Source organism: Lampris incognitus, chromosome 12 (assembly GCF_029633865.1).
Source record: "Lampris incognitus isolate fLamInc1 chromosome 12, fLamInc1.hap2, whole genome shotgun sequence".
Classification (NCBI taxonomy): domain Eukaryota; kingdom Metazoa; phylum Chordata; class Actinopteri; order Lampriformes; family Lampridae; genus Lampris; species Lampris incognitus.
In genome coordinates, this window is record NC_079222.1 from 23,734,822 (window position 1) to 23,762,234 (window position 27,413).

General features: G+C 42.2%; 2 protein-coding genes across 3 annotated transcripts in view; both read left to right on the forward strand.

Annotated features, from left to right (window-relative positions):
- On the forward strand, window positions 1–22,302 carry surf4 (surfeit 4). 2 transcript variants are annotated; one of them, XM_056290683.1, is made up of 6 exons: window positions 1–138; window positions 2,239–2,425; window positions 11,586–11,662; window positions 11,761–11,804; window positions 19,589–19,775; window positions 20,297–22,302. In XM_056290683.1, exons 1-6 carry the CDS (start codon window positions 91–93, stop codon window positions 20,561–20,563), a joined length of 810 nt encoding a protein of 269 aa, XP_056146658.1. In that variant the 5' UTR covers window positions 1–90; the 3' UTR covers window positions 20,564–22,302. The 2 variants fall into 2 exon arrangements, with proteins under 2 accessions (XP_056146658.1, XP_056146659.1); XM_056290684.1 differs by lacking the exon at window positions 1–138 and adding an exon at window positions 1,650–1,767.
- Window positions 22,303–23,448: 1,146 nt separating this feature from the next.
- The window catches only part of ass1 (argininosuccinate synthase 1), a 42,987-nt gene continuing 39,022 nt past the window's right edge, over window positions 23,449–27,413 (forward strand). Inside the window, exons 1-2 of the mRNA XM_056290966.1 lie at window positions 23,449–23,510; window positions 24,091–24,231. Coding sequence (XP_056146941.1) covers window positions 24,130–24,231 — 102 coding nt within the window. The 5' untranslated portion in view covers window positions 23,449–23,510; window positions 24,091–24,129. The remainder of the gene's footprint in view (window positions 23,511–24,090; window positions 24,232–27,413) is intronic.

Genomic DNA, 27,413 nt, shown 5'->3' on the forward strand with positions numbered 1-27,413 from the left:
TCTTGGGGTAAATAACGGAACTGTTGGAACAGTCTGCAAATATTCATCACATCAAAATTGTTTTGTGCTAAGCCTCAGCCGTTTTAAACTATGGGGCAGGAGGATCTCATGAACACAGCCGAGGACGTGGCAGACAAGGTAACTTGAATTTGGCTGGTCAGTTCAGAGCTAAACCAACTCACTAGCTAGCTAGCTTAAGGTAGCGGCTAACTTGTTTGCAGGCGGCGTAGTGGCAGGAAGACATTACTTAAGTGACTTTTATCATTTAATGTGGACAGGATTCATTTTGGATTTTCGTCTGAATGGTGGAGAGGTTGTCTCAGGGGGAAATAATGGCCGAACTATCATTAATGTCATTTAAATGCAAAACGGTTGGGGTTCTGTTCTGCACTCGTGTGTCCACAGATAGCACTAACGCACATACAACTGCACCACCATGAGAAAGTGAAGTGCAACTCGCCGTCTAGCATTGACTCTCCCAGAAAAGAAAAACTGATTTATTCATCATTTATGTCGCATCTGGTTAACTAGTCGATAGATCTTAGGCCAGCCAGCATTATCTTCGGTGTCCCCAAGCTAAAGATAGCAAAGAATTTATAAAAATTACTGAACTAGGTCACGCCATTAGCTAACATTATTCATTCTGATTACTTAATATTGCGTGCAACAGATATATAACATTTATACAAATGGGAAACACGTACATTTTCCCTGTACATGGGCCTCTAACATGTGGCTCTACTTAATTGATCAACAATCCCTGTGTTCAGAGAACTGATTTATAAATCAGCTCTTTATCTATACAGACATCCACAGCTCTCATTCTGTAGCATATGCCTTTTTGAAAATTTTCAAGTTAGCTGGTATTGGGAAAATTGGGAAGCGTTTGCTTTCTTCACCGGTCTGAAGTTGATCTATTGGGAATTTAGGATACTAGTCAACGAGACAAGTTCTGTAGTAAAATCACATCCAGCTCAGGTTACATATCTGTGACCCAGGCTTGCAGACACAGGAAGCCATGCTGTTCCTGTTACTGCAGTCATCTTTTCTGGGAGTCTTTGTAGCTTTTCTCTGGTGAGGTTTCTTTCGGTTTTGGTTCATTGGTCTGTCTGTTCTGTTTGTTTTGCATATATGTGTGTTTTATGTTTTAAGTGCACATTAAGTTTTTTTTTCAGTAGCTTTGTCAGAACATGTGGTTAAAAAAATCTTGCTGATTTGCAGAAGAAAGGCACTTCTTCTTAAACGTGTGTGTGTGTGTGTGTGTGTGTGTGTGTGTGTGTGTGTGTGTGTGTGTATGTGTATGTGTGTGTGTGTGGCCATATATATCTTTGAAATGGAAACTCCCCATTTGGCTAGGTGTCATTTTCAAGACTCTCTGAGGTCCCTTTTTTACAACGAATTCCTCTCTAATAGGTTTTGAGCAAACACGCAACGCCCTCTGGAATGGCCTATTTCTAAGCTGTCACTGCACCCTCAAGCTTGTATGGATTGGCTCTCAGCTTGCCCATTCATATACCACACAGCAGTCAATGTGAGAGCTGTTGAAGGCTGATAGGCTACCAGATTCTGACAGTGCTGACGTGGAATGCTTTGTGGGATGAGCACAGCCAGGTCACTGTTGCTAATGTGTCATTGTAGTATCATTTTATCAACTATAAGTGAAGGACAAGAATAGACTATTAAGCAGTGTTTTAACACAATGGGCTCCATAAGTAATACAGGCGGTACTTTTCTGTTCACTATTTAGGACATAGGGTGTCTTAAAAGGTAAAACATGAAATCATAGTTAACTGACTGTATGAATAAATGTAGACTACTTCAGAGCCTTTCCCTGCAGGTATTTTCCCCAAATATGTTCTTAAACTGAAGCACTCAGGGCTTCGACTGTATTGGATCTCTCCTACCTAATCACTTTTGGCCCTGGATGTAACTTTTCCAGTTTCATATCCTGTTCTCACACTATTTAAACTCTGAAAACTGTCTGGCTGAAAACCGGAGGTAGACAAAGTGCAGAATGTATTTTAAATTGGCTCTCAGTGCATCTTTTGAAAGCCAGTTATCTCACATATCATTGCATGATGACATGGAAAGCCTTTTTTTCCTGGTTGTGCTCTGGTCAGCCTTTCATGCTATAATACTTACTAGTTAAACCATCTCCACCTCTCCTTTCTTAAATACTAGTATGACTGTACATTTTTGCCTCTATTAATCTTCGCCTCTCTCTCATTTATTCTGCAGTTTCTGCGGATATCGAAACAGTGTACGCCTCACCTGGCACGCCTGTGTCTCATTAGCACCTTTCTTGAAGATGGCGTCCGTATGTGGTTTCAGTGGAATGAACAAAGAGAGTACATTGAGGGCACTTGGAGCTGTGGCTACTTCCTGGCCACTTGCTTTGTGCTGCTCAACCTCATTGGACAACTGGGTGAGTTGAGTCAGAGAGTTAACAATGGGCTAGGGGCCTGGCAAGGGAAAAAGGCATATTGCTGATCAGATTTTACCCCATAATATATTAGGAAATTATATCTCATGTAGAGTAGGTTTATTTATTCATGTATTTTGGTTTTTCTTTGTATTCATTGAATTCTATAAAGTACAAGACGGCTGAGACCAAAACTGGAGAATGGGTGATAAACATTTGAGCTGTTTGAGAAGAAACAATACCTACATTCTGCAAATAGAGGCTTTGTAGTGCAGCAATTCTTTCATGAATTCTCTCAGCTTTTGATACAATTTCTTATTCACAGTGGATGTACAGACTCTTCTACAGAAAAAAATCGCTGTCTGCAAAACAACCTTGTTCTTTCAAATTAGGAGCTCCTAATGAAGTTTCTGCACTGTTCAGGATCAGCAATGCAGGTAGTTAGTCATCGTGTCTCTGTGATTCAGTAGTAGAGTGTACTGTTGCTCCTAGGTGTAAGGACCGGACTGTTGGTGTGAAAGAAGGATATTGGTAGACTAAATGATGAACTGCCTCCTTATCCTACCAAATTTTGCACAAGAATGGATAGGCCAAGTGCTCACAAAATGGTAATCAGACCTTTATCTTTTTGGTCTGATCATGTAAATTTTATGTTGATGGAAAAATTTGGATCATCTTGTCTTATTTTGAAAATACTTTGGCTATAAGTAGAGATGTCATAAAAAATATCTTGGTAGATATTGCACCTAAAAATAATAGAACCAATTTATACAGTTACACCAAGAACATCATAAAACCCATTATATTAAGTATATGTAATGCTAACATTGTGTAAAATCTGAAGCTGACCTAAAAAACAAAAACCAAGTATTTTCTCATCCTGCTACATAAACATTATAACGGTAACACTGACCAGTAGGTAACACCCTGTTCATTAGGCTACCACAGACATTGTAAAATCAACAAGACTATTACTTAATACGTGCCAAAAGACACAACTCCAATTAAAACTTTTAGCAATATGAGTGGAAGGCTATGCTCCTGACGATTCTTAAGTGAATTTACTCAGTCGATCAATCAATCAATCAAACTTTTGTATAACACATTTTGTACATTGGAATGCAGTGTTTTATATTAGTTGAAAGTGCACAAATAATAAAAAAAAAAACAGACAAAACAAAACATATGTGACAAAGCAGATATATTCATTAGGTAGATGGCTCTTTCTTCTGGGATAATGATCCTACTGCCTCAGGGATGCAAACCCAGTTCTAGGAATACTCCATTTCTGGGGCGCTTAACCCAGTTCTGTTTAGATACGACTCATACCCCCAAATATCAGCTGTGCTTGGCCTCGAACCCAGTCAATCCCTTCTTACAGTGACAACATATCTCCTTTCTTCATGGACACCAACCCAGTTCTTTTTTGGTGGGAATTAAACTTCTGATCATCAGACTTTAACCCATTTCTGTTTAGACTTGACATAAGCCTCCTAATGTTGCCTATGGTGGGCTTTGAATCCACGCTTCCACACTCACTTCTTATAATATGCATGATTATGCACACAATTTGAGTCAAGTACATATCACTACTGAGAACATATCTAGGGGTTATGGAAAAGGGTCCCCTTATTATATGAGATAAAAGAGGAGAACATGGAAAAGAAAAAATAGAACATTTAAACAGATTATTTATAAAATAGCTGTCGATGTGTAAAAGCAAGGCAAAAATGTGTGTTGTAAGTAAATACTTGAAAGCTGCAAGTGATGTGGTTGTTCTTAGATTGAGAGGGAGACTATTCCAGAGTTTAGATACATAAAGACAAAAGGCAGTTTCACCATACGTCTTTGTGTGTTTTTGAAATGGCAAGAGGCAAACAGCCTGTGGCTCTGTAGATCATGCCACTGACATATTTTCGTAGCATATTGATAAAATAGTATGAAACAAGTCCATGGGAAGATTTATAAGAAAAAGTAGAAGAATTTTTAAATTCTGCTGCTCATTCTGAAATGAGCTAGTATCCTATGCTGAGACGTAAGAACAGGAATGCTACAACCTCTTTGCTTTGCTTCTCTTGGACCTCTGACAGTAGCTTGCTGTATGAATTGTAATTATTTCATAGACATTTTGGGTGGACCTGACAACAGTACATTACAGTAGTCAAATCTACTTGTAACAAATATATACACAAGTTTTTTTTTTTCTGGATCAGGCGGAGCAAGCAAACTTCTGACCTCTTGTAATATGCTTTAAATGATAATATGGGGTTTTAGGCTTGGGCTTCTATCTGGTGTTATCAGTGTTGGTTGGTTTTGTGGACTGTCTACTCTGGCATTTCTCAGCAAATCTTAGGATAAAAACGCTAATAGACTTAAGTTTTCTTTGTTTTACTTTACAGTAGGAAAAGCATGTTTCAATCATAACTTCACAAAGCAAAAACACTGTTGTTTTTACAGGGAATTCCATGAATGGAAGTAGCATTATTATGCTAACAACCTTGAGTATATCACAGATAAGGATCCCCGCTTCAATTTATGTTTGTACTAGATCTCCCCTATATGCAAGCAACTTAAATGGTGTGCAGTGGACTTTTTCACTACTTTATTTTATCTTAACTTTGCACTAAAAGTTAGTAATAACTTTAATAATAACTTCATTTATATAGCACTTTTCAAAAACAATGTTACAAAGTGTTTTAAAAAGAAATAAAACCAGACAAGACAAAAACAAGAATAAGACCAAATAAGTAAGAGTAAAAATAAAAACATTATAAATAAATAAAAACAAATATCAAACATTTGTAAAACGTTCATAAAAAGAAAGGTTTTAAGATGAGATTTAAAAGAAGCTAGAGACTTGGTTAGTTTTAGTTGGACAGGAAGAGAATTCCATAGTATTGGGGGCTGTAACAAGAAAAAGCCCGATCACCCTTTGTGACAAACCTAGACAAAGGAATAACCAGCAGGGCTCTGTCGAGAGGGTGTATACCAGGTCAATAAATCAGAAATGTATGTAGCAGCAAGACCAATTAAAGCCTTAAAGGTGAGCAATAACATTTTAAAATCAATTTGAAATATCAGGGAGCCAGCGTAGAGAGGCAAGAACAGGCTTGAGCGAGGGAGGGAGCCCTTGCTTATACCAGAGTAAAGTGCATTACAATAGTCAAGCCGAGAATAGATAAAAGCATATACGACTTTATGCAGATCGGCAAATGATAAAAAACCCAATTTTGGAGATTAGTTTGAGCTGGAGAAAGCATAGCTGAATAAAATGTTTGATTTGATTATCAAAACCGAGGTTAGCATCAAATAGTACCCCAAGATTCCTAGTAGCCGGCTTAAGACTACCTGACAGATCACCAAGATTAGTAACAAAAGGGCTTATGGAATTTTCAGGACCGGACAGAATGACCTCAGACATATCATTAAATTTGAGAAAATTTCCAGACATTCAGGACTTAATGTCAGAGAGGCAAGTTGTGAGATTTGCTAGGGCGTGTGGATCTGTTGGTTTTCGTGGCATTTATAACTGACTGTGGACAGCATAAAAATGGTAAAGCTCCATCCGGGTAGTGTAGCGGTCTATTCCTTTGCCTACCAGCACGGGGAACCTAGTTCGAATCCCTGTGTTACCTCCAGCTTGGTCGGGCGTCCCTACAGACACAATTGGCTGTGTCTGCGGGTGGGAAGCTGGATGTGGGTATATGTCCTGTTTGCTGCAGTAGTGCCTCTGGTCAGTTGGGGTGCCTTGGGGGGAGGGGGAAATGGGAGGAATAGCGTGATCCTCGGCTGGCGACTCCACATGTATCAGAGGAAGCATATGGTAGTCTGCAGCCCTCCCTGGATCAACAGAGAGGGTGGAACAGTGACCCGGACAGCTCAGAAAAGTGGGGTAATTGGCCAAGTACAATTGGGGAGAAAAAGGGATGAAAAAAAAAGGGTAAAAAACATTGTGATTTTGAATGACCTGGCCAAGGGGCAGCATGTATATAGAAAAGAGAAGGGAGAAAAGAACTGAGCCTTGAGGGACACCACAACTCAACTGAGCCATCGAGGGAGTAGAGTTACCCAGAACAACAGAAAAAGTTCCTTTTGGTGAGGTAGGAACTAGGGGTGTGAACGTGTACCAAAATCTGTACACATTTACACGGTGCAATGTTTGCCGTTTAAACGTGTACACGTTTCAGGATTTCTGTGAATTTTGAAAGTATGTCGGTGCTATACCGCTAGAGATCGCTGTAGCATTATTGTTCCATAGATTCACCTCTGTTAAGGTTGCCGATGTCGTATGACACAACTAGGCTACACCATTTACAAAACCTGGCTCAAGGTACTCCACTAGCCTCTTAAACCCCACATCTTCGATGATGGACAAGGGCTGCATGTCGAGGGCAATCATTTCGACTATGAAGTTGGTTATCTTTTCGCCCCGTTCCTTGTCACAGCACTTCGCGAATGCTAGCATCGTCTGATGTTGTCCTGTTGTCCGTAACTTCTCACTCGGGTGTTTTCGTCTGATGTGGTTGACCATGGACCCGGTACTCCCGTTGTAAGCCAGCTCTGTCTGACAAATGCTGCATTTTACTTTATTTCCTTCTCCGTTCTTTTCAAAAAACTCTCACATGGGGCTTCGCAGATTTTTACTAGCCGCCATCCCATGCTTCAATCGCACTCGCACTTGTCACGCAGCAAAGAATGATGACGTTATCGCGCATTATATTTTAAAAAAAAAAACCCAAAAAAAACAAACCTTCATGTTTATCGGTTAGGGATTTTTATTAAACGGTTATGGTTTCATTTCCATGTAAACGTGTACACGTGTACACTGACACACCCCTAGCGCAATAAGCTAAGCGCAGAGCCCTTGATGCCAACCCAAGTCTCTAAGCGATGTAAGAGGATGTGATCGACTGTGTCAAAGGCAGCACTTAAGTCTAAAAGAACTAAATTCAAGCAGTCACCTCTGTCTGCAGTCAATAGTAGGTCATTAGTGACCTTAACTAGAACTGTCTCGGTACTATGAAGTGCTCTAAAACCAGACTGAAAACGGTTAAAAACACTATTAGTGTTCATAAAAGAAATAATTGAGTTGAAATTACTCTCTCCAGAACCTTAGAAAAGACAATTTGGAGATTGGTCTGTAGTTACTTAAGGACAGGGGATCTAAATTAGGTTTCTTCAGCAATGGGTGAATGACGGCATGCTTAAAACTGTCTGAAAAAGAACCAGAGGCCAGAGAATTATTAAGACTTTGCAGAATAACGGGGCTGATAGTAGAAAATACCTCCTTAAGCAGCTTAGTGGGAATGATGTCTAAGATGCAAGAGGAGGAGGAGTTCATATTGGAGACTATACTCTAACACATGAATAGGCACTGATCATTGAATGAATTTAACATTGAAGGTCAAGTCAAGTCAATTTTATTTGTATAGCCCGATATCACAAATTACAAATTTGTCTCAAGGGGCTTTACAGCAACACAAGATCCTGTCCTTAGACCCTCTCATTGGATAAGGTATAACTCCCTAAAAAAAAAAAAAAACCTTTAACAGCAAGAAAAAAATAGGAAGAAACCTCAGGGAGAGCAACAGAGGAGGGATCTCTCTCCCAAGACAGACAACATGCAATGGGTGTTGTGTTTACACAATTTATAGAATACAACATTGAAAGAGAATAACAGAATTATAATGGAATTATAAAACATGCAGAATATGATGAGGAGGATGCCAGGCAGTGTCCAGATGCCACCAGAACAGCCCAGGACCCAAGCCAGGCGACCACCATCACCAAGTTAAAAAAAAAAAAAGAAAAAAAATTAGTCACACATCTTGGTAAAAGAAGGATATAACATTGAAACAGGATAAAAAATATGGATTTATAAGATATGTAAAAAGAAAATGTGATGAGGAGGATGCCAAGCAGCGTCCAGGTGGCAGCTACCATCACCACGGAGACCTGGGAGGAGGACCGACTGCATGTACACACAAGGGAGACTCACATGACACCATTCACAGAGAAAAAGATAAAGGAGAAGACGTCATTCAGAGAGAGAGAAAAGACATGTGAGAGAAGAGAACAGTTTGCGATAGTTAATAATCTATACGCTATGATCTTGTCGCCAGAGTGTTTGGCAAATTCATTGAGACAGAAACTAACCCACCATGCAGGACAGGTTGTGAAGCACCCAACTTAAAGGCAACTAGTTGTAGGCGAAGGCAAAAAGATGAGTTTTAAGTTTGGATTTAAAGGACTCTGGTTGTCTGATGGCAGCAGGCAGGTTATTCCACAAGAACAGGGCCCAATGGGAAAAGGCCCTGCCACCAGCTGACTTCTTTTTAGGTTTGGTTACAAGTAGGAGCCTTGTATTTTGAGAGCGAAGAGCTCGAGATGGAATGTACGGTTTAAGGAGATCAGACAGGTAAGATGGGGCAAGCCTGTTTAGGATTTCATAAGTCAACAGAAGCACCTTGAATTCTGATCTAACATGGATAGGAAGCCAATGAAGGGAGGCAGGAATTGGTGTATTATGGTCAAATTTTCTAGATTTAGTTAGGATTCTAGCTGCAGCATTCTGAACCATCTGAAGACTTTTAGCACTAGCATGTGGCAGACCTGAGTTAATCTCACCACATTGTTTTCATTAATTATCTTCTCCCAAATATGATAGAGATTAATCTCACCTGGCTGGTTCTCACTTGTTGTTGAAGTCAAGTTGAAACATGCAATCATTCAGGTTTAAGATTTGTCCTCAAGTCAAAGAAGGTTGAATCAGTTCATCTGGATGCATCGTTTATTGACAGATATGACCAGTTTCATATGCAAATAGGGTGTGGTGATTATTTAGAGCTTCAAAGGCCATGTGTACTATTCACAGAGGCTTTGGGAATGCTTGCAATCACAGCATTGTAAAATGGCGACAGATAATTTAGGCCACCCCCTCGGTTCAGGGATGATCGTTCCGTCTTAACATAGATGGCCTCTTTGACTCCCTGTTCAAACCATCGTTCCTTCCTATCAAGGATGTGCACATCCTCATCCCTGAAAGAGTGGCAACTGGTTGTCTTCATATTTATGGACTTTATGAGACTGTGTTGTCTTCAGTATTTCAAGGCATTAAAAGCACACTTACTGAAGTTATTTTTAGGGGTCCAAGCAGCGAAGCTGGTGGAACCCTATTGTATTTGTTAGGATTATTATTATTTTTCTCCGCTAAAAGTGTGTGAGGCTCAGCAACCGTAAGTCCTAGACCAACCAACTTTGGTACGTGGATTCCTATGGCCCCCCACTACTCAGGCACCACAAATCACCTATGTCAGCCAGATGGTGGCGCTATAACAAAGGGTCATGCATAATTCCCACACCATAAGTCAGATCAACACAAAACTGCACAGACCTATGCATCTGAATGTGCTCTACAACTTTGTTATCGGGACCACATATGTCAGCCATATAGTTTGCCCGCCATTTTGACTTGTATTAGTTTGGGCGTGGTTTCTCAGCTAAAAGTGTCTGAGGCTCAGCAACCATAAGTCCTAGACCAACCAAATTTGGTAGGTGCATTCATACGGCCCCCCACTACTCTGACACTACAAATCACCCATGTCAGCCAGATGGTGGTGCTATAACAAAGGGTCATGCTTAAAAGGCCATAACTCCCACAGCATAAGTCAGATCAACACAAAACTTAATCGACCCATGCATCTCAATGTGCTCAACAACTTTAATATTGGGACTACCTATGTCAGTCATATAGTTTGCCCGCTATTTTGACTTATTTGGTGTGGAAGCGCTGCAGCTCTACATACCACACGCCAGGACACCTGGGTATAACGACATACTTTTTCTTTTTACGGCAGTCGGCTAGGACGCAAGAAATCAGACACCATCTGGTTCAGTTTTGGAAACTCTGGCACATGTTTCTGAAGCAATGGAAGTGTTACGACATTTTAAAAAATTACGGTAATCGTCTAGGACACAGGCGACCCAAGTAATCCGACATTGTCATATCTAGTTGGAAACTCGGGTAGGCTACTGTTTCTGAAGCAAGATTCTTCAATCCTTATTACATTACCAACAGCGGTTTAGTTTCATGTTGAAACGGTAGTCTATTACAGGCTAGGTGTAAAAAAGGCCCCTACGTATCATAGCGTTAATTATTTACGTTGGGTGAAGAGGACAAAACCATTCAAATTGCTCCATAGGGGGTGCAACAGTGCCAATGCTTGGACCCCTCCCAATGCCGCTTGCGGCTTTAATTTATAATTTGAAATTGTCAAACAGTCTGCAGTTCGGGCAAAGACAATCAAATGCTCACCCTCTGACAATTTGTTTTTGTTTACCCCAAATTACGACAATTATCTTTTGAGTAGCAAGACTTATGCAGTCGCCATTCGAGTTTATTTTACCATGGGATCCAAACATACCTACAAAAACACAGCAGTAATGCTACGTTCAGACCAAAGGTGGCGAGAATTTTTTGGGCGGCGCGAATACATGCAAAGTCAATGGGAGGAGGCGAATGGGCGGAATAATTCGCGGCGAAATTACGGGCGGCGCGAATTGGGCGAATCGAGCGATGAACGCGCTTTCGCGGGAGTTCAAAAATGTTCAACTCGGGCGAAGATTTCGCCAGGCGATAGCCAATCACCTCCAAGTAGGGTTAGAACCCGCCTTCATGTTGGGAAAGAATACACGCCCCCTACCCAGAATTCCATTGAAATTTGCCAAGCTGGGCATGTCTCCGGTTTATGCTATGAACCCAAACCGAATGCTGACGCCGGTTTCGGCGGCGCAAGTTGATATAAAGCAGAGCCACCGCAACTGATCTCTGTCGCTCATCCATGATGATCACAAGTAAACACAAACTGCTTGTGTGCTGTATTTGTTGTGTGCGGTCTAGCAAACTTACTAGCAGCGTTGGTGTAACTAGACTGCTTGTTGTGACGTCAACACAGCGAATTCGCATTCTGTTCGAACACACCTGGCGGAGCTGGCGGCCAAACTCTCTCGCTGCCTTTGGGCTGAACGTAGCATAAGGGTAGAGATTGCAGTACATTTCCCAACTCCACAGTTTTCCAAGTTCGGTGATGTGATTGTAACACAAATAGTTTTTGCATCAGTATTCGTTAATCTAATTCTAACCTTTTTGTGTTTACAATACCAGGTGGCTGTGTCCTTGTTCTTAGTAGAAATTTTGTACAGTATGCCTGCTTCGGATTATTTGGCATCATAGCTCTACAGGTGAGAACTTTATTGGTGGCACTCTTGTTTTATTCCATGTAGATATAGAGCTGTGTATTATTATGTTTGATTTGAAATATATTTCTTGTTTCCACCAGACTGTTGCATACAGCATTCTATGGGACATCAAGTTTTTGATGAGGTAGGTTTCCATTTATTTCAGTCATGTATAATGGGGGGGGGGGGTGGTTGGAATTTAAAAAAAAGGAAAATGTTATTTCAAACCTCTTCCCACCAGTGTGTAGGATTTAGTGGCATCTAGCAGTGAGGTTGCAGATTGCAATAAACTGAATACCCCTACACTCACCCTTCCCTTTCCAAGCATGTAGGAGAACCTATGGTGACCTTCAGGTGTCAGTAGCTACTGCCAAAATGGTGTCATCATTTACGACTGCATGGAATGGCCATAGATTTAGAAATTGTATTTAGTACCTCTGGGTAGCGTAGCGGTTTATTCCGTTGCTTACCAACATGGGGATCTCTGGTTCGAGATCTGCAGCTTGGTCGGGCGTCCCTACAAACACAATTGGCCGTGTCTGCAGGTGGGAAGCCGGATGTTGGTATGTGTCCTGGTTGCTGCACTAGTGCCTTCTCTGGTCGGTCGGGTGCCTGTTCAGGGGGGAGGGGGAACTGGGGGGAATAGCGTGGTCCTCCCTCACGCTATGTCCCCCTGGTGAAACTCCTCACTGTCCGGTGAAAAGAAGCGGCTGGCAACTCCACATGTATCGCAGGAGGCACGTGGTAGTCTGCAGCCCAGCCTGGATCAGCAGAGGTGGTGGAGTAGCCACCAGGATGGCTCAGAAGAGTGGGGTAATTGGCTGGGTACAATTGGGGAGAAAAAAAAGAAAAAGAAGTTGCATTTAGGTATTTGGTCTGTAAAACTAGTTTTGATCCATAAATGTAAAATTACAATCCTGGCTGCAATTAGATACGTTATAACATTGACATGGGGAAAAAGGTTACTTGTATCCGTAACTATGCCCATGGCCATGTTCTAGCTAAAGCTATCAAACAAAAAATTGCATTTAGATTGGTTGGATAAATTACCTGTCCAGGCAACCAACCAGGCAACTTTGGGGTCACTTTGAAAACCTTTGTCCCTCATCAGCGATTTCCATCAGAGAAAGGCCACAACATTGTTTATCCTTTTTTTTCTGCCATCACCTGTCCCTATGTTGTTTTGCTTCCTCATATTTCCACTTCTTTGGCGTTAGGATTCACACTTTCTTGCTTTTTCTTGTGGTGAAAAATAATTAGGAGCCTACATTTGTCAAAATTTGGGTTCATAAAATCACAAAAGGCCCTCTCTAGAGCCAGTGTTCAGTTTGTGTGTTCTGGATTACTGCCGAAACATGGCAGTGCAACATGGCAGGCTTCATGGAAGAGGATCCGCTCCCTGTATGCAGAAATATGAATGGTTCATTCTAAGCTAGCAAAAACACAACAATTCATAGTGTCAGGTGATTATACACTATTGAAAACATAGTATTAATATTATATTCCAATTCTGCCAATAGTGACCTCTAAATCCTATGCACTTCATCCTGTCCTTCTTCATCACTGCCTGTGAAAATCTTAACATTTTCAACTTTGCCACCTCCAGCTCCGCCGCCTGTCTTTGTCAGTGCCACTGTCTTCAAACCATATAACATAGCTGGTCTCACAACAATTTTGTAAACTTTCCCTTTAACTCTTGCTGGTACCCTCTGTCGCAAATCACTCTTGACACTCTTTTCCACCCACTCCACCCTGCCTGCACTCTCTTCTTCACCTCTCTTCTGGACTCCCTGTTACTTTGTACAGTTCACCCCAAGTATTTTAACTCATACGCTTTCATCACCTCTACTCCTTTTATCCTCACCATTCCACTGTCCTCCCTCTCATTCATGCATAGGTATTCCGTCTTGCTCCTACTTACTTTCATTCCTTTTCTCTCCAGTGCATACCTCCACCTCTCCAGGCGCTCCTCAACCTGCAACCTACTCTTGCTACAGATCACAGTGTCATCCGCAAACATCATAGTCCACGGAGACTCCTGCCTGATCTCTTCCGTCAACCTGTCCATCACCATTGCAAACAAGAAAGGGCTCAGAGCGGATCTTTGGTGTAATCCCACCTTCACCTTGAACCCATCTGTCTTTCCAACTCTACATCTCACCACTGTCACACTTCCCTCATACATATCCTGCACCACTCCTACATACTTCTCTGCAACTCCCGACTTCCTCATACAATACCGCACCTCCTCTCTCGGCACCCTGTCATATGCTTTCTCTAAATCCACAAAGACACAATGTAACTCCTTCTGGCCTTCTCTATACTTCTCAATCAACATTCTCAAAGAAAACATCACATCTGTGGTGCTCTTTCATGGCATGAAACCATACTGCTGCTCGCTGATTGTCACCTCTTCTCTTAACCTAGGTTCTGTTACTCTTACCCATATCTTCATGCTGCGGCCGATCAACTTTATACCTCTATAGTTGCTACAGTTCTGCACATCGCCCTTACTCTTGAAAATCAATACCAGTATACTTCTTCTCCACTTCTCAGGCATCCTCTCACTTTTTAAGATTGTGTTAAACAATCTAGTTTAAAACTCCACTGCCATCTAACCTCAACATCGCCATGGCTCCACAGGTATGTCATCCGGACCAACTGCCTTTCCACTGTTCATCCTCCTCATAGCTGCCCTCACTTCCTCCTTGCTAACCCACCGCACTTCCTGATTCACTATCCCTACATCATCCGACCTTCTCTCTCTCTCTCTCTCTCTCTCATTTTTTTCATTCATCAGCCCCTCAAAGTACTCCTTCCTCCTTTTCAACACACTTTCCTCACTTGTCAGCACATTTCCATCTCTATCCTTGATCGCCTCTACCTGCTGCACATCCTTCTCAGCTTGGTCCCTCTGTCTAGCCAGTTGGTACAAGTCCTTTTCTCCTTCCTTAGTATTTAACCTCTCATACAACTCACCATATGCCTTCTCCTTTGCCTTTGCCACCTCCCTCTTCGCTTTACACTGCATCTCCTTGTACTGCTGTGTACTTTCTTCGTCTCTCAGACTATCCCACTTCTTCTTTGCCAACCTCTTCCTCTGTATACTTTGCTGTACTTCCTCATTCCACCATCAAGTCTTCTTGTCTTTCTTCCTCTGTCCTGATGACACACCAAGTACCTTCCTAGCTGTCTCCCTCACTATTTCTGCAGTAGCTGCCCAGCCATCTGGTAACTCTTCACTCCCACCCAGTGCCTGTCTTAACTCCTTCCTGAACTCCACACAACGGTCTTCCTTCTTCAACTTCCACCATTTGATGCTTGGCTCTGCCTTCACTCTCTTCCTCTTCTTGGTCTCCAAAGTCATGCTACATACCACCATCCAATACGGCCTAGCTACTTTCTCCCCTGTCACCACTTTGCAGTCTCCAATCTCTTTCAGATTGCGCCTTCTACATAAGATATAGTCTACTTGTGTGCACTTTCCTCCACTCTTATACGCCACCCTGTGTTCCTCCCTCTTCTTGAAATATGTATTCACCACAGCCATTTCCATCTTTTTCGCAAATTCCACCACCATCTGTCCTTCCACATTTCTCTCCTTGACACCATACCTGCCCATCACCTCTGTTTCCTTCACCAACATGCCCATTGAAGTCCGCTCCAATCACCAATCTCTCCCCCTTGTGTACACTCTCCACCGCTTCATCCAACTCACTCCAGAATTATTCTTTCTCTTCCATCTCACACCCAACTTGCAGGGCATATGCGCTGATAACATTTATCAATACACCTTCGATTTCCAGCTTCATACTCATCACTCTGTCCGACACTCTCTTCACCTCCAGCACACTCTTGCATACTCTTCCTTCAGAATTACCCCTACCCCATTTCTCCTCTCATTCACACCATGGTAGAAGAGTTTGAACCCACCTCCAATGCTCCTGGCCTTACTCCCCTTCCACCTGGTCTCTTGCATGCACAGTATATCTCCCTTTCTTCGTTCCATCATATCAGCCAGCTCTCTCCCTTTACCAGTCATAGTGCCAACATTCAGTGTTCTGACTCTCAATTCCACACGCCTGCCCTTCCTCCTCTCCCGCTGCCTCTGAACATGCCTTTTCCCATCTCCTTCTCCTTCGCCCAACAGTAGCGTAGTTTCCACCGACACCCTGCTGGCCAACCGTACTGGTGGCGGTCGTTGGTAACCCAGGCCTCGTCCAATCCAGTATGGAAATCTGACTTATGATCTGCAGATTTGATTTGCAACCCTCCCCATTTATCCAGGCTTGGGGCTGGCACGAAGAATGCACTGGCTTGTGCATCCTCAGTGGCTGGGTTGGTGTAAATCAAATATGCAAATCATAAGTCAGATTTCCATACCAGATTGGTCATGGCCCAGGTTAATGAGGACCACCACTGGTACTGTTGGCCAGCAGGGTGCCGGTGGAAACTATGCTACTGTTGGACGATGGAGAAAGAGAGGGGGAAGGCATGTCCAGAGGCAGTGGGAGAAGAGGAAGGATAGGAGTGTGGAGGTTAGATCCAGAACTTTGAATGTTGGCACTATGACTGGTAAATGGAAAGAGCTGGCTGATATGATGGAGAGAAGGAAGGTAGATATACTGTGTGTGCAAGAGACCAGGTGGAAGGGGAGTAAAGCCCGGAGCACTGGAGGTGGGTTCAAACTCTTCTACCGTGGTGTAGATGGGAGGAGAAATGGGTTAGAGGTAATCCTGAAGAAAGAGTATTTCAATAGTGTGTTGGAGGTGAAGAGAGCATCAGACAGAGTGATGATTATGAAGCTTGAACTAGAGGGTGTGATGTGGAATGTTGTTAGCACATATGCCCCACAAGTTGGGTGTGAGATGGAAGAGAAAGAAAAATTCTGGAGTGAGTTGGATGAAGTGGTGGAGAGTGTACCAAATGAGATTGGAGCAGACTTCAAGGGCATGTTGGTGAAGAGAACGGAGGTGATGGGTAGGTATGGTGTCAAAGCGAGGAATGTGACAGGATAGATGGTGGCGGATTTTGCAATAAGGATGGAAATGGCTGTGGGGAATATGTATTTCAAGAAGAGGGAGGAAGACAGTTGACATTTAAGAGTAGAGGAAGAGTGCACATAGGTGGACTATATCTTATGCAGGAGGTGTAATCTGAAAGGAGACTTCAAGGTGATGACGGGAGAACGTACCTAAGTAGCATCGGGTGGTGGTCTGTAGGATGACTTTGGAGATCAAGAAGAGGACGACAGTAAAGGAAGAGCAAAGGATCAAATGGTGAAAGTTGAAGTAGGAAGACTGTTGTGTGGAGTCCAGGGAACAGCTAAAACAGGCACTGGGTGGTGGTGATGAGTTATCGCATGGCTGGGCAACTACTGCTGAAATGGTGAGGAAGACAGCTAGGAAGGTACCTGGTGTGTCATCTGGACAGAGGAGGGAAGATGAGGATACTTGGTGGTGGAATGAGGAAGTACAGGAAAGTATATGGAGGGAGAGGTTGGCGAAGAAGTGGGATAGTCAGAGAGATGAAGAAAGTACACAGGAGTATAAGGAGATGCTGCATAAGGCGAAGAGAAAGGTGGCAAAGGCAAAGGAAAAGGGGTATGGTGATTTGTATGAGAGGTTGGACACTAAGGAAGGGGAAAAGGACATGTGCCGTTTGTGGCTAGACAGAGGGAACAAGCTGGGAAGGATGTGCAGCAGGATAGGGTGATGAAATATAGTAATGGAAATGTGTTGAAAAGGTGGAAGGAGTACTTTTAGGAGATAGCGAATGACGAAATGAGAGAGAGAGAAAGTTGGATGATGTGGGGATGATGACTCAAGAAGTGCAGTGGATTAGCAAAGATGAAGGTAGGGCAGCTATGAAGAGGATGAAGATTGGAAAAGTGGTTGGTCCAGATGACATATCTGTGGAGGTATTTACGAGAGATGGCACTGGAGCTTTTAACTAGCTTGTTTAACACAATCTTGGAAATTGAATGGATGCCTGAGGAGTGGAGAAGAAGCGTGCTGGTACCGATTTTCAACAATAAAGGTGATGTGCAGAGCTGTAGTAACTACTGAGGTATAAAGTTGATCAGCCACAGAATGAAGTTACAGGAAAGAGTAGTGGAAGCTAGATGACGAGCAGAGGTGATGATTAGCGAGCAACAGTATGGTTTCATGCCAGGAAATAACACTACAGATGCAGTGTTTGCTTTGAGAGTGTTGATTGAGAAGTATATAGTATATGGACATTGTGTCTTGTGAATTTAGAGTTTGCAAAGAACAGGATGCCAAGAGAGGAGGTGTGGTACTATATGAGGAAGTTGAGAGTGGCAGAGAGTCGTGAAGGATATGTATGAGGGAAGTGTGACAGTGGTGAGGTGTGTGGTAGGATGGGTTCAATGTGGAGGTGGGATTACATCAATGATGGACTCTGAGCCCTTTCTTGTTTGCAACGGTGATAGACAGGTAGACAGATGAGCTCAGGCAGGATTCTCAGTAGATTATGATGTTCGCGAATGACATTGTGATCTGTAGTGAGAAGGTTGAGGAGAGCCTGGAGCGATGGAGGTATGCACTGGAGCGAAGAGGAATGAAAGTCGGTTGGAGCAAGATGGAATACATATGCATGAACAAGAGGGTAGAATGGTGGGGATGCAAGGTGTAGAGGTGACAAAGGCGGATGAGTTTAAATACTTGGGGTAAATTGTTCAAGTAACGGGGAGTGTGGAAGAGAGGTGAAGAACAGCGTGCTGGCAGGGTGGAGTGGGTGGAAAACATGTTAGGAGTGATTTGCGACAGAAGGGTACCAGCAAGAGTGAAAGGGAAGGTTTACAAGATGATAGGGAGACCAGCTACGTTGTATAATTTGGAGACGGTGGCGAAGCCGGAGGTGGCAGAGTTGAAGATGCTAAGATTTTTGTTGGGAGTGATGAAGAAGGATAGGATTAGGAATTAAGTACATCAGTGGGACAGCTCAGGTTGAACGGTTTGGTGACAAAGCAAGAGAGGTGAGATTGAGATGGTTTGGGCATGTGTGGAGGAGAGATGCTGGGTATATTGGGAGAAGGACGCTTAAGATGGAGGTGCCAGGCAAGAGGAAAAGAGGAAGGCCAAAGAGGAGGTTTATTGATGTGGTGAGGGAGGACATGCAGGTGACTGGCGTTACAGAGGAAGCTACGGAGGACAGGAAGAGATGGAAATGGATGATCCACTGTGGCGACCCCTAATGGTAGCAGACAAAAGAAGAATTATTATCATTAACATCAAAATAGACATGAGACATGATTATGGTGTTTGTTTCCCTCAAAGAAAACTTTGAATGTACAAATAACATGGTTTTTCTCTTCCTTTCAATTGAGAACTGCATCAAACCATAGCTCTGTATACCAGATATTTACCCAATTGTCTGTAGAGCCCTGCACAGGCCAAAAACTCCAGACCTAGCTCGGCCTTGAACCGTGATGTTCAAGCCCTAGCCCAGCCCCAACCCACCAAAGTCTGCAATTTTTCAGCCCGAGCATAGACCAACACCACTATCACTTCTTAAGCTCTCTGACACACTCTCTGATACACGCAAACATACACACACACACACACATGGTATGGTCAACTGTCATGTGTAATGCACGTGTACATGCGTATGTGTAATATGTATATAATCAATATAAAGATATTTCATATAGTGGCCCATGTGTGCTCTTTGTGTATATGGACACAATGAGGGGAAAGAAGTTAAATGAGCCCGAGTTGGATTCAAGTCTGATCTGTAAAAAAAAAAAAAAAAAAAGAAATTGGCCTGGGCTTGGGCCAAATCGACTCAGGGTGTCAGGACCGGTCCGGACCCATTGGGCTTGCAGACCTGTAGTTGTCTGACCACTAGTCTTTTATGCACTGTCTAAACAAGTCACCCTATATTCCTCTCTCTCTCCTACCCTAGAAACCTTGCCCTCGGTGGAGGTCTTCTTCTGCTGCTGGCTGAGTCTCGTTCAGAAGGAAAGAGCATGTTTGCCGGAGTGCCGTCTATGGGAGAGCGCTCACCAAAACAGTATATGCAGTTGGGAGGTCGGGTTCTGTTGGTGCTGATGTTTATGACTCTGCTGCACTTCGACTCCAATTTCTTCTCTGTGAGTTTCAACAACATACATCTAGACTAACATTTGCAGCTTGTTCAGACATGGACATGCTTCAGATCTTACATAAAGAAGTTGTATGTGGATTTTGATTTATCATCCTTTCTTATTTTCACATGAGCTTGCTGTGATTAATGTGGTTTCCCCCATTGTCTAAAGACATGCACATTAGGATAAATGGAGACTTCAGATTGACTATAGGTGTTACTATGAGCTAACATCTTTCTGCACTAGTCCAGTGTTCTTAGTCTAGCGTTAGTCCACTCACTGCCTGCTGGTATAGGCTTCATCCCTACTTTACCCTAAATTAGAATGAAATAAAGAAAATAAAGCTGTATTATGGAAATGACATCAATTTGGTTAGAGTAGATTTTACTTGTGGCCTCAGGGCTGTATGGTCAGTCACTAACAAGCTGGAAGTTAGGTACATACTATATTTAGTTTATCTTATTGAGCAAAGGGTGATACTGTGTGATCATTATCCCACCAAACAAAACTTTTGTGTCCTTTTGCAGATCCTGCAGAACATGGTGGGGACTGCCCTCATTATCCTGGTAGCCATTGGCTTCAAAACCAAGTTGGCAGCACTGACCTTGGTGGTATGGCTGTTGGCCATAAATATGTACTTCAATGCCTTCTGGACCATCCCAACCTACAAGCCAATGCATGACTTTCTCAAGTATGATTTCTTTCAGACCACCTCAGTCATTGGAGGTTTGATTCTTGTGGTGGTATTGGGACCTGGAGGAGTGTCCATGGATGAGAAGAAGAAAGAGTGGTAGAAAGGGGTTGGGGTTAGAGGATTTCATTGCACCACTACCTGTCCCAATTTATGAGGACACACAGACCCTCCCCTCCTTACACCTACCCTTCCCCTTCTCCAGGGATAATCGGCTTTTGTTTTTGTTTTTGTTTTTTTTAATGTTTTTATTTTCATTTTATCTTAATTTTTAAAAATCCTATCTACGGCAAAAATCACCACCAGTCTGTGGACAGTTAGAAGTGTTTTTGTTTTCCTCCCAGCTGCTGTTTTTTTTTCCAACATAGTTAAAACTACATTTTTTTCTCCACTACAGTTACACTACACCCTTTTTGGGCCACATGCATAAGAAAGGCTCATTCGGAAATGTGTCAAAATGTAAGCTAATAAACTCAGTGATGAAGAGCATTTAGAAGAAAAGATATTTGTTTTTGTGGAGTGAGAATTGATATGACATTGTATTTTATGGATGTGATAACTTCCATTACCTGTCATTGATAAACCACCTTTTCTTTTTTTTTTTAAAATAAACCAAGCAAAGTTTAGAGAGTTCATCAGTTTTGGACCACACATGGATGCCTATCTTTTCTCTGTTGGAGACTGGACTAACTAAGACTTATTCACTGTATCAATCATGAGACGTTTCACACTGGTATGACAGAAGTTCTGTCACGCTCCAGGGGTCCATCTCGCCCATTTTTTAAAGATCCAAGCCTACATAACTTCTGTACACATTAGATTTGAATTGCCTATTTGTATTGGAGGCTTGACTGTGGGGAGTGTGTCGCGCTTGATTGAAAATTGAAACAGTTGTTGGCTCCAGGTGTTTTTGAGCCCTTTGTACTGTACCTTTTTGGCAAATGCCTAACTAGTGAACTGTATATGATCTGAGACAATAGAGGGACAGCTCAACGTGACAGCCATGTTCTGTGATCTAGACAAGCAAAGAAGTATTAGCAGAGTCAGACGCAGTGGCGGCTGGCCAGTACAGGGCGCTGGGGCACCGCCCCCCTCAAACATCAAGAGGTGAAAATCTACTTAAACATGTTAAATATAATTTAGTTGTATGATGCAAATAATTATGAAATAAATGTTTTTCAGTCTGTGAGCACCTGTCAGCAGCCATTAAATATTGGTTCCAAATGGTATTTGGTTGATTTCTGTCTGAATACATATACTTCCTGGGTGAGGGGCGCTGGCCAAACGATACCTTATGTAAGCTCTCAAACTTTTGGCGAGCAGGTGACCTGAGGCTGCTGTCTGATTAGTTTCTTCAGATTTTCCATGGAGCGCAGTTCTGTGCGCCCCAGACCCTCCCACTTTTATTGGCAGCGAATGGGTATTGTTATAATGTTGTTTGATCTAATGTGATTGGACAATTCTCGTAGCTGTCAATCATGTTTACACCCAACCACAACGCCTCGTCTCGACTGCCAATCATCCACCGTCTACGAACCCAGATAAAATCTATAGGTTACGTTGTCTTCTTAACTATGTGACTGTGTGGACATTAAAGCAGCTGTCAGGTGTGCTGCGCCAAGGTAAATTGCGCCCCCCCAAACATTTTTAGCCCCAGCCGCCACTGGTCAGAAGTCACTTGGACTTTGTCTTTGCTCAGTCTTTTTTTTTCATTCTGTGTAATAAGAAAAAAAATCAATTTAATAATTTTTTCAGAAGTTGATATTGTATTTTTGATCATTTGTTTGTTTCTTTTGATTTTTGGAGCTCGATGGAAAAAATAAAATTGAAAAGAAGTCAGTCTTTGACAGTCTTTAGCGTTTGTTATAGGTCGATTATATAATAACGGTGACAAGCATTAGGCCCAACAAGCAAAATGACAATGAACACCAATCGGGAAAGGATGTCTGATGCCTGTCTCTGTCAACCCGAAGACAAGTGAAATTAAAAATGTGTTTTGCCAAATCGCACGGAATTCTTTTAAGTAATCCATATTATATTTTACAACCCTGTTACACATAGAGGCTACAGCACCCTTAGTTTGGTGTTAGATATTTAATGAGCAAAGACAGAATTTTAAGTGTTATGGCACATATTCAGTGTAGTAAATATCCACGACGTAATGTTTTCCCTTACTGTTGAAAGAATATAATGCAATACAGCATCTCGCATCTGGTGATGGACTTTTCAATGTTGTCATGCCTGTAGATAAGCATTGTTTTATTGTAGTGTCCATTGTATCGATATAAGTTGAAAAAAAGATAAAGTTACTTAAAGTAACAAAGAACTTGAAATAACACTCAGTGTTGACAATAATAAGCTCATACGTCTCATTTTCTGATGAGAAAAAGCCTTCCTGAGAAAATCATCACGGTTAGATCTGATGACATGGTTCAATTGAGACACAAAAAATAAATGCTCTCACAAATTCCCACTACGCTTCTAAAGGTCTAACGGGTGATTTTGCATGTTTTAGCCCATTTACCAGGCTATGCTTTACATTTCCAAAGCGTACTGCCATTGTTTCCTTTTTAAATACGTTTCTCCAACAAAATTACAATTTCTATGACTTTGAACTTGACTTGAATGGTTGCGCAATCATTAGCCGGAGAAGCAGAGAACTTTAGACGGGGGATTTCTATCGCCTGGATTTTTGAAATTAAAAAAACAGAACCCCCAAAAAACCAAACAAACAAAAAAAACAAACAAACCATGGAATTCCATGGAAAACAGTCGGGAATAATGCAAAATGTGGATTTGTAGAAAATGGGCTAAAACATGCAAAACACCGGTATGGTCCTTTAAAGCATACCCCCCCCCCCCTCCAGTAAATAAATGCATGCCTGTGGTCGTTTGAACCGCTGCGCTGATTGGCTGTTGCCGCTCAGTCAAAACTCTATAGACGTTTACTTGCCGTTGCGCTTCGCCGGTGTTTTCAGCGGAGACAGACGCAGACGCACACTGAGCTTTATTGACAGCGTTTCATGCCACAGACACAATTTCTTAGCTCCGTAAGTATCGTCCTCATTACATCCCTACCGTCATTCTAACGCCGTCTTTTGACAAGTTTTGACAGATTTTCTTTGTGGCGGTTGAGAGACTTCTGTGTTTTTAAAGGCAAAACACCGCCGCGCAGCTAGCCGCGGTTTTAGCCTGTATTTCTGCCGACCGTATGGGATTGCTGACTTGCTGCTGTCCAACTCTTTAAACCAGCTGTTTTCAGTCCGTTTGCCCGAGCCGGGCTACTTCCCTCTGCTCTCAGTATCTGCGTGGAAGTGGGCAGACTTTGAGTTAATACCTATCACGATGCTATATGAACGTGGCTCTTGCATCATGCAGGAGCCACGTTCATATAGCATCTGCACCTTCACCTTGATGTTGCGAACATGAATGAAAGGATTTTTGGTGAACGACTCGGCCGTGGACGCAAGTTTGTCTCTGTGTCAGATAATGTTCATTTGATAAAGGGTTTATTTAAACTGTTTCATTCTGCATCGATCGATCCGTGTCTCCCGACTCCTGTGATCCGAACATGTTAGCTGTACTTGAGCTAGGTCTCTTCAGCAGACGTTCTCTTGTTCTTCTCCACAGTCGCTTATCTGGATTTGACAAGTCTAAAAACTCCTCACCATGTCTAAAGGGACGGTAGTTCTTGCCTACAGCGGTGGACTGGACACTTCGTGTATTCTGGTGTGGTTGAAAGAGCAGAACTACGATGTCATTGCATACATGGTAAGATAGATGACACACTTGTGCAACAGGTGTGTGTGTGTGTGTGCGTGTGTGCGTGCGTGCGTGCGCATGTTAACAGCCGGTTGCTGCTGTTGTTTATTGTACATTCATTCACAGGTTCATTGGGTGCTACAACAGCTGACAAAGGAAAGTTAAACTCATTACATGTCCTGTGTGTGTGTGTGTGTGTGTGTGTGTGTGTGTGTGTGTGTGTGTGTGTGTGTGTGTGTGTGTGTGTAAAGAGGCTAACTTATGAGAGGTCCTGCACAACCACGAACTGCAACTGACCCATCAGAACTCCCTACCAATAGATTTAGTTCAAATACCAGTACAAAGCTAACTGGATTAACTTTCTGCCCTTGGGCAGTTCAGAATTGCAACGCATGCAGATTCTTATGTTGTCCAGTGCTTTATTCGGTGGTTCAGGCCCGGGTTGAGGGGCCCACGGTGTATAGTTCACAGCTATGTCACGTAAGGTTGCTGCCCTCCATATTGCCATGAACTGATTCACTGTGGAGAACTTATTGTTGCCACATTTGCAAAACTGTTTCTGCTCTCGTGGAATGTAGTCATAGAAAATCCTACCACATAACAGTGGTGGGGTGGACAGCTACACAAATGGATAGGACTCATGTATATGTCACGGAGAGTTGACATGAAGAGCTATTGCTGTCTAGAGGTAACCTTTATGTATTGGAGACCAGTGATACCATCGGTAGCTTTGGAAAGAAGTTGAGATGAAAACCTGCTTTGTAAAAAAAAAAATATCAATACAGATGCAGGAAAAAAGTTTTAATACAGTACAAACCTGTTTCGTGCATCGCGCACTCATCAGCTGTATGTATATATATATAAAATACAGTTAGTCAAGTAAATTCTCCATGAGATATATATGATATATAAATATATAAAATAAATATAATAATAAATACAATAAATATATGTAATATTTATTATATATATTTGAATATATTTTATTTATAATATTTTATATATATGTAAAATAAATAAACAAATATAATAATAACAGGGAACAAGCCGAAAGAAGAAGAATATACGTATATATTGTTAAATTGAGTTCTTCCTTTGCGAACCTCCACCATTTCCTACTTTGCATATGTGTATATATGAACAGTGCATCCGGAAAGTATTCACACCCCTTCACTTTCCCCACATTTTGTTATGTTACAGCCTTATTCCAAAATGGATTAAATTCCCTTTTTTTCTCATCAATCTACACACAATACCCCATAATGACAAAGCGAAAAAGGTTTTGTAGAAAGTTTTGCAAATTTATTAAAAATGAAAAACTGAAATATTGCATGTACATAGTACGTATTCACACCCTTTACTCAGTACTTGGTTGAGGCACCCTTGGCAGCAATTACAGCCTCAAGTCTTCTTGGGTATGAAGCTATAAGCTTGGCACACCTATATTTGGGGTATTTCCCCCATTCTTCTCTGCAGATCCTCTCGAGCTCTGTAAGGTTAGATGGGGAGCGTCGCTGCACAGCTATTTTCAGGTCTTTCCAGAGATGTTCAACGGGGTTCAAGTCTGGGCTCTGGCTGGGCCACTCAAGGACATTCACAGACTTGTCCCAAAGCCACTCCTTCGTTGTCTTGGCTGTGTGCTTAGGGTCGTTGTTGTGTTGAAAGGCAAACCTTCGCCCCAGTCTGAGGTCCTGAGCGCTCTGGAGCAGGTTTTCATCAAGGATCTCTCTGTACTTTGCTCCATTCAACTTTCCCTCGATCCTGACTAGTCTCCCAGTTCCTGCTGCTGAAGACCATCCCCACAGCATGATGCTGCCACCACCATGCTTCACTGTAGGGATGGTATTAGCAAGGTGATGAGAGGTGCCTGGTTTCCTCCAGACGTGACGTTTGGTTCCGGCCAAAGAGTTCAATCTTGGTTTCATCAGACCAGGGAATCTTGTTTCTCATGGTCTGAGAGTCCTTTAGGTGCTTTCTGGCAAACTCCAAGCGGGCTGTCATGTGCCCTTTACTGAGCAGAGGCTTCAGTCTGGCCACTCTACCATAAAGGCCTGATTGGTGGAGTGCTGCAGAGATGGTTGTCCTTTTGGAAGGTTCTCCCATCTCCACAGAGGAACGCTGGAGCTCTGTCAGAGTGACCATCGGGTTCTTGGTCACCTCCCTGACCAAGGCCCTTCTCCCCTGATTGCTCAGTTTGGCTGGGCGGTCAGCTCTAGGAAGAGTCCTGGTGGATCCAAACTTCCTCCATTTACGAATGATGGAGACCACTGTGCTCTTCGGGACCTTCAAAGCTGTAGAAATTTTTTTGTACCCTTCCCCAGATCTGTGCCTCGATACAGTCCTGTCTCGGAGGTCCACAGACAATTCCTTTGACTTCATGGCTTGGTTTCTGCTCTGACATGCACTGTCAACAGTGGGACCTTATATAGGCAGGTGTGTGCCTTTCCAAATCATGTCCAATCAATTGAATTTACTATGGGTGGACTCCAATCAAGATGTAGAAACATCTCAAGGATGATCAGTGGAAACAGGATGAACCTGAGCTCAATTCTGAGTGTCATAGCAAAGGGTATGAATACTTATGTACATGCAATATTTCAGTTTTTATTTTTAATACATTTGCAAATATTTCTACAAAACCTTTTTCACTTTGTCATTATGGGGTATTGTGTGTAGATTGATGAGGAAAAAAAAGGAATTTAATCCATTTTGGAATAAGGCTGTAACATAACAAAATGTGGGGAAAGTGAAGGGGTGTGAATACTTTCCGGGTGCACTGTATATATAATAACATGGATACAGGAAAAAAGATTTTAGTGCATAGAAGTATTGGCCTGTTTCATGCGTTCGCACTGTTGATAAATTCCGCTCCTCATTAGTCGAGCACTCAACACCATTGATGGTTTCGGAAAAAAACGATATATATATATATATATATATATATATATATATATATATATATATATATATATATATATACACTACCGTTCAAAAGTTTGGGATCACCCAAACAATTTTGTGTTTTCCATGAAAAGTCACACTTATTCACCACCATATGTTGTGAAATGAATAGAAAATAGAGTCAAGACATTGACAAGGTTAGAAATAATGATTTGTATTTGAAATAAGATTTTTTTTACATCAAACTTTGCTTTCGTCAAAGAATCCTCCATTTGCAGCAATTACAGCAT

What these genes read in the sequence shown, in the direction of transcription:
- surf4 (XM_056290683.1), top strand. Translation starts at nt 91, where the DNA reads ATGGGGCAGGAGGATCTCATGAACACAGCCGAGGACGTGGCAGACAAG. An exon ending in CCGAGGACGTGGCAGACAAG is followed by an intron (nt 139 to 2,238) that starts GTAACTTGAATT and finishes TTTATTCTGCAG; the next exon opens with TTTCTGCGGATATCGAAACA. An exon ending in CAACCTCATTGGACAACTGG is followed by an intron (nt 2,426 to 11,585) that starts GTGAGTTGAGTC and finishes TTACAATACCAG; the next exon opens with GTGGCTGTGTCCTTGTTCTT.